The 7,861-nt window shown below is 40.0% G+C and overlaps 1 protein-coding gene across 1 annotated transcript; it reads right to left on the bottom strand.

The window, feature by feature from the left end:
• Positions 1–1,288: 1,288 nt before the first annotated feature.
• LOC140707040 (leukocyte elastase inhibitor-like) lies at positions 1,289–6,930 on the bottom strand. The gene is made up of 5 exons (XM_078393081.1): positions 6,772–6,930; positions 4,730–4,876; positions 3,293–3,418; positions 1,908–2,075; positions 1,289–1,681 (listed from the first exon to the last, which is right to left on the bottom strand). Exons 1-5 carry the CDS (start codon positions 6,928–6,930, stop codon positions 1,289–1,291), a joined length of 993 nt encoding a protein of 330 aa, XP_078249207.1.
• Positions 6,931–7,861: the final 931 nt, after the last annotated feature.

Genomic DNA, 7,861 nt, shown 5'->3' with positions numbered 1-7,861 from the left:
CTGTTTGATTTCATTCTGAGATTAACTCTTTATTGGGGTAAATGCCAGCTGTGATGAACACAGGCTTCCGATTTTTCCTCAAAGGTCTATGAAATTTCTGTAGGTGTTTTAGGGCGAGTCAAGCATATAACATTGGGGTTGGACAAATTGAGCTGCTAAGCTGAAAATGCAAGAGATCGTAACATCAAAAAAATAAAAAACCCAAGTGACTTCACCACAGGAATCTTCTGCACACTCTGGGTGACTGGATAGTACAGTAGTACCCTTGAACTTCACTGGGACAGGAAGGTTTCCACAGTTGCCAATTCAGCTCTGCCTTGTATAGTATTATTACTTCCTATTGTCCTTTATTATGACTATTATTTTAGTGTCTTAAAATAGCCTAACTGGAAAGGACCCTATGGATCATCAGCTCCTGTCAAAGATGCACAATGGGGAATTAAACCTTAACCTCTGGCTGCACATGTTTTAATCTTTGAACACTGGATTTTCTAGTGCCATCCTAAATTCCAGTCCACTTAACCAGGGGTTTTTGCTTCAGTCCACAGCATTCCCAAATCAACACAAATACACCTGACTTGACTTGGAATTTGGCGTTCTCCCGCAGCTGATGTACAGCCCTGGTTTTCATAAAATTCTTCCCCCTGCATGTCTTGAATTTTGAGTAGGTAAGGCTTCAAGATTGCTTACTACTACCTTGGAGAGGCTTTTAATTACAGTGCCTATAATCTCTTACTCTAGGGTATGCATTAATGAAAATGACAGAACCACAGTTTTATTAAATGCTCCGTTTATTAAGATTGTGAAGCGAAAGTGCAAGTAAAAGGAGAAGAGTTTCATACATTTCAAAGAAAACCAACCATTTGATGGGAAACACAGAAAGATTTTCACTGGCCATGTCGGTCCTTTAAACCACAACTTACAGCCTGGCAGTGCCATGGATTCAAGAAACAATGAGATGTTCCTAGTGCCAGGCTTTAAAAAACAAAGGCTTCTGTGTGGATTCCCAGAGATGGAGACGTTTCCAGAGTCAAGAAGAAATATGTTATTTAGAAGGCAGACCAGTTATAAAAGGGTGCCGAAAGGAAATTGCTGATAGTGGAGGCAAGAAGACTCAAAACATCATTGTAATACTATGAAAGTTAGGCCCACCACCAAACTTCTTTGCCCCAATCTCTTCAGTGATTGGCAGTGCAGAGAACCAAGCAAAGAATACTCTCTTTTTTTGTAAAAACAACTTTCTGTCTGCATCTTCTACTAAAACATTGCATGGATCTGAAATGTCCTTTTATTCTGGTTTAGCAAACCTGCCAAGGGCAAGGATGCTTTGGGTGCAATTGTGCAGAATGAAATACAGGAAAGGATGGTCAGCCACAACCTCCACAGCTTCCCGACGTGGGCGCCTATCCCTGGGGCAACGGCGAGCCTCTGGTTCCTCACCACCCTCTTCATCAATCTCAATGAAGGTATCATGGACCAGCTGAGTGAGGGCCACTCCCTCAGTGGTAGTTGCTTGAGAGAAATCAGCTTTTTCTGGATCTTGGAGATTTGGCAGATCCAAATATTCAATGACATGTACACTCCGCTCTAAGCTGAATTTGGGAATGAACACGTCCACTTCTGTAGGCTTCAGATCACAGGACCAGCCAAGGAGGTGCTCATGGGTAAGCGAATCTTCCAGCTAGGGAAGCAAGCAAAAATGGCAAGAAGATGACTTCCTATGTAACTCAAGGTTCAAACATTTCTTCAAAATTGGATAGCTACCAAAAATGGCTCATAATTTCTTGCACTAGCAAATTTGGATTACTTTAAATGATCACAGATAGATGAAATGATGGTTTGGTCCATAGAAGAGTTAGCCAGAATAACACTGCAGATATGAACCAAGAAATTAGCATATTTATTACCTGTTGGAGAGCTTCAGGGCTACAGTCAGTTGGGAGCAGTACAAAGAAGCTCATTTCATTGTCTTGGCAAGGGATCTCCAGGACTTGTACTTCAACCCCACATATATCAACTGTTGCAGTGTTGTAGATGCCCTTCCTGTTCATGAGCAGCACAGTCTGGCAATCTCTCTGAGAAGTGAAAATGGCAATGAGGGACACTTTTTTTAAAATCTTGAAAGTCATATTCTTTGTTAGCAGCATGGAGTGGAACTCAGTTATGCAAGCTGTAATTTTTAAGACTCAAAGCCTCCTTGTCATATCTGAAACCCTCAAAGAGAATCATTGGAAACAATGGGCCTGGTCCATCAATTATGTCTTTTACAGAAACTCCACATGGAAGAAGGATATGAAAGGTATTGAAAGTGGTTTATTTGTGATATTTATTCCAGGTAGGTAATGTATGAAAAAGTCTAATTGTGTGTGCAACCCACCTCTGAAAAATCTATCAAAAAGCATGCTTTCTGTGATGTGAAATGGCTTGCCATCAGTAGAAACACCTAATAATTATAGTCATATTAATGCTGGCTTATGGTTACTCTTCCCAGGGAGTTCCATGTGAAAAATATTTACAAGTGGTTTACTATTCCCTTCTTCTAGGGGCACACTGGGCAGCTTGTCTCAAAGGCTGGCTGTATTCACAGGAGGCACAATGAGGAATTGAACTCCCAAACTCTGGCTCCACAGCCAGCTACCTAAACCAATGAGCTATCCAGCCAGATAATAATTTCGTCAAGTCAATTCCAATTTATTGTGACCCTTTCCAGGATTTTCCAGATAGAGAATATTCAGAAGTGGTTTACCATTTCCTTCTTCTGTGGGCATCCTGGGACTGCGCAGCTTGCCCAAGGCTACACAGGCTGGCTCTACTTGCAGGAGGCACAGTGAGAATCAAATTGCCAACCTCTGCCTCTGCAGCCAATCCACTGAGCCCCTAGTGAACAGTAAAGTATGAAGGATGCAGAATTTTGTTCTCCAATAATTGTTGACTTCTACCCTGTTAGAATTAGTCACACTAACATTCCATTTAATTCAATTAACTATTTAGTGACTGGGTTAAGCCACTCAGGTTCCAGTGGTATTTCAACACAACTAACTTCAGATATGCAAGAGACCTCATCTTCAACCAGATGGTTGATCAGCAGAACCTCATTTGCAACTACTGCTTTGACCTGCATTAAAATATGAGTGGAGCAAACAAAATCCGTTTGGTTATTACAGTTTCCAGACTTTCCTAAACACGCCAGCAGAAGACATAACAGAATCATTGATTCAGCTGTGGTGGTGCAAAGCAGGAAAATGGGAGCAATGTTTATGGAAGATGGAATCTCTATATAAAATAAACTCACCGCATCTGCATCATGTGAATAGAAGGGTGCTTCTACAGTGAGCTCTTCATCAAACTTCACTTGCCATTTTCCTTTGAAATAAAGAGCATTCACCTGCAGCAGCTGGGTAAGGCAGTCAATGCTGTCCTTAGGGAGGAGATCCATAATTTTGCCTTAGAAGGAAGTTGGATACAACATGTTGGTTATGGCAGATAAACTGAAAATCTTCATTCTATACCAGTTATAAAATGTGTCAGTAAACACATATTGATCACACCTTTTTCTAGATTTTGAGGGAATTGTAGGGAAGCCACTTGCCTCATTGTGATGGGGCAAAATGGCAATTGTAGTCCAACATATTTGGAGGGCATTAAAGTTGGGGAATGCTGGTGTTGATCATCTTACAAGGAGTTGCTAGGTTATTTTTAAGAAAGAAATTTTTATTCTCAAAGAAATGCCAGTACTAGTCTAGAAAACTATTTATTCTCTGTTCATCAAAGATTTAGTTGGTTGCTTGTTGTTACAAAAACCACCCACAGATTTGGAATTTGGAATATCCCTGCAAAATGTTTCATGAGATATCATGGTGAAAGGGGGAAACTAGCAAGTAGATAATGTGTACTTACCATGTGTCTTGATTTCAACCCAAATATTTATGTTCCTCCTCGCTTCCTCTGGGGCATTTTGTATATCAAGTCCCACCACTTCTGTCCTGTACAGTCTCAGAGCACAGTAAATGAATTTCTAGACACAAAGAGAAAAAAAATTATAACAGTATAGAAGAATGTTCAGAATTTTCACTATAATCCTGGGAATATTAAAAACAATGCCTAATAGCCTCAAAGCTCTGTGAGATAGAACTGTTTTTTTCATCTTCCTAAAAACTAAGGAAGCTGGGGCTTTATAGTCTTCCTTAGATAGGAAACTCCCCCAAACACAGACCATCACTAGAAAGGATTTAACACTTATTATTAATGAGATTGATTCTATACTTCTATATGGTTTCAGTACATTGATTTTTTTGCTAGCAAACTGCTTGGCAGAACAAGTAATCATTATTTATTATTTATTTATATGATTTTATTTATTCTATTTATACTCCGCCTATCTGGTCATTTCGACCACTCTTTGTTGTTTCCCTACAGTAGCCTGGAAATGAGGGACTGCTTTAATTAATGCTAGGAGAAGTTGAGCCCAGTTCCACTCCAGTAGAAGCTCAACTAGTCAAGTTCAACTAGTCAATACTTTTGATATTTACAATTCAATGAACCTGTTGCATGTTTCCAAATGAATGTGGTTCAAAAATTAAAATCTTCAGTATTTTTGAAATTGTTGCTAGCTTCTTCTATGGTCTTTTGTGTGGCATTTTGAGGTTTTAATGTAAACAACTTGGATGGTTTTATTATATCAAGCAGTATACCGGCATGACAAATATGTAACTAAACAGGATATTCTTACATGGATTAAGTCAATAGTAGAGTCCCCATAGAGCCTGTTGGCAAAACTCAGGGTATAGTTGTTGCTGGGTGCATGAAGAGCTGCCACGATCTTGCTGAATTCAGTATGGACTCCTTCCGGGTTCTCACATTCATAATCTGGAACATCCTAAGAACAAAAAAGAAGGTGAGGAACTAACAACTGGTAGCCCTAACACATGTCCCAAAGCTCCTCCCTCCAACCACAACTAGGTGTCAAATCAAAGTCCCATTAAATTACTTCATATAGTAAAGAAGAACATAAAGATTAAACTTCCCAAATATTGTACCACTTACTCTTTCTGGACAGGGGGGCTCATCTTGTTCAGGACAGGGCCTTGGTCTAGGGCATGTTGGTTCAGGATGGGGTCTTGGTCTAGGGCATGTTGGTTCAGGTTCAGGACAGGGTCTTGCTCTGGGGCCCGCTGCTTGTGGACAGGGTCTTGGTCTCGGGGCTGTTTGTTGGCGTGATTTTTGCTTGGAACAAGTATCCTGGTCTTCTTGTGCCTTAAATGAGTAATAAAATTGAAGTATAAGATTTTTTTTGTCTTCAGATCTTAAGGGAAGGCACCAACAAGAGCCTTCGGTTCAAAGCCAATATTGCTGATAAGTGTGTCTCATAAATGAACACTAAATTTGTCTCAGTAACCAAAAGGGGAGTACCCATATGTTTCACTGGAATGCTGTAGTACCTGTGCAACTAATTCAAGGAGAAAACGCTATATCATGTTTTGACAAAATGATTTGTCAAAAAAATTTGTGTACTTTGCAATTATGTGCAAAGATTTGACTCAACACTCATAGTGCCTGTCCTTCCTTCAGACTTGTTCCTCTTCAGCTGGAAGTGTTCTACCTTGTGGTAATCAAGAAGAATGCATTTGTACAAGCAAGGTGTAGAAGGAGGAAATACTTCAAGGCTTTTCCCCCCATTTTCTTGCAGATACCTTCAGTCTGTTCACTGTTTTTCCAAACCGCCTTGCTGTTCGCAGATATCTTCCACTCCTGGGCCTGGCGCAGTCTTGCAGTTCATCCCAGTGCAGGGCCTGGAATGAATTTGTAACATGGCTTCAAAATCTCTGATAAATCTATTATACTGCAGAATGATATATAATGAATTTTTGTACAGTCATGAAAAATTATTGATTCAGTGTCACATATTTTGTGACAACACCATTTGAAATGCATTTAAAAGGATTTTAACAACAACAACAACAATAATAGATTATTGCAATGATCATGTGCTATCACGCCAATTCTGACTTATTGCAACTCTTTTAAAGGTTTTCCAGGTAGAGAATACTCAGAAGTAGTTTACCACTCCCCTCCTCTGGGGAGATCCTGGTACTGTGCAGCTTGCCCATATCCACATACGTAGGCTGGCTCTGCTCACAGAAAGCACAGTGAGGAATCAAACTCCCAACTCTGGCTCCACGGCCAGATACCTAAGCTGCTGAGCTATCCAGTCAGCTATCATAATATTAGATGGTGAAAATAAAAAAGTGAACTGAATGAGGTAAATACATTGATGGTCGAAATGCCTACTTAAATATATTTTAATACTTTTTTTTCATGAAAAAAACCACAGAGATTATAACTGGCACTGACAACTATTGCTAAGGTTTTGTGCAGCAAAATAAGTTACTATACAAACATGGATCACAGGGTGTCGTTTAATCCTAGCCCTAAGGATATAAAAGCAGATAAATATTTGTGTAGTACGTCGTATGAGAGCAATGGATAACTATAGCCTTCAATAGCTGTTGTATTAGTATATCAGAGATGGCAGTGAAGCTCGTAACCTTTTTGAGCAAAGAACTGAGGTTTGTGGCTAAAAATCTTTCATATGAAAGAGAAAATAGACATAAGATTGTGCCACATCTCTGCACTTTCTAAGGCAGAGAGGAAATGTTTTGACTGAGTCAGCCATGGGCAAATTGTAACCATGAAACTGTGACTAGTGCTGGCTAGCCTTGGGTTGATGAGATGAGTTTGCAGGCCACATCCCTGATGTCAGAGGACACCCACCTTCTCAATCGCAGCTGCCTGCTCACATCCAGATGCCAAGGCAAGCACGCCCAAGGCAGAGGTCGTATTCACAGGGGAGCACAAGATGTTATCACATGGATGCTCTCCAGTCAGTCCGCGAAAAAGCTCAATGGCAAATTTAGCATTGGCTTCAGACATGGTGATCATGATGAAGTTTAGAAGCTGTGAGGGAAGAACAAAACCACGGACTACTTCAGGATTTATACAGAAACTCTTTCCAAATAGCTGCTTGCATCACTGAGTGAGAAGTTTTATTCCCAAGTCCAAATACACCTTCCAGCCAAGCTTTAAAGAATGACCAAAGATGAAAAAGGATTTGTTCTATGTGTATAGAAGTACGACAGCCGAAAGAAGGATACTGAAAGAGTTGAGTGGTGAGCTCTTACCTTGACTTCGCTAGTACGATTAGACACTGCCAGAGAAGTGTGATGCTCTCCTTCTGTGATGTGCTGGTATTTATACTGATCTTCATACACCCGCACACCCACTAATCAAGCTTGCATTTCTAAATCTGCAAGTGTTCCACTAAATCTAGCTTGCATAATGAAAACAGCATAGTGCATAAAGTGGACATTTGTATGCAACTATTATACTAATTATTATAGCTTATTACATGTGCAGTATTTATGGCCTTATTTAATTAGGGGTACTTCATATACTGCAGAAAACATGCATATTAGGCCCCTGAGAAACACATCCTTTCAACTTTGTGTACTGCCACATTGCAAATAAGAGGAATTCCCTTTGGGCAACATTCCCTAAAAGCATGATTCTTCCCAAAGATGCTAGGAAAGAAACTAAGGGAAAATATCCCTTCGGAGGAAAAAAGCTGAGGGTTTCCTTCATGTTCTGTCCATTATTACTAGGCATCCTGATGTTACAGGGCATGATGATACAATGGTGATGTTCAGTAATTTAGATGTCTTTAAAATAGGGATTTTAATAAATTAGTCATCCTCTCTCAGCTTTGTTAACGAAATGGTACCTACAAGTCCACACTTCGAAAAACACTGTGGAGCACTTGTGGTCTTCTAAATGTTTTCCTCATCTATCCCTCTTGAATGGGTTG

Source organism: Pogona vitticeps, chromosome 4 (assembly GCF_051106095.1).
Source record: "Pogona vitticeps strain Pit_001003342236 chromosome 4, PviZW2.1, whole genome shotgun sequence".
Taxonomy (NCBI): Eukaryota; Metazoa; Chordata; class Lepidosauria; order Squamata; family Agamidae; genus Pogona; species Pogona vitticeps.
The sequence above is the reverse complement of the archived record's forward strand: the minus strand, read 5'-3'. Positions and strand labels throughout refer to the sequence as shown.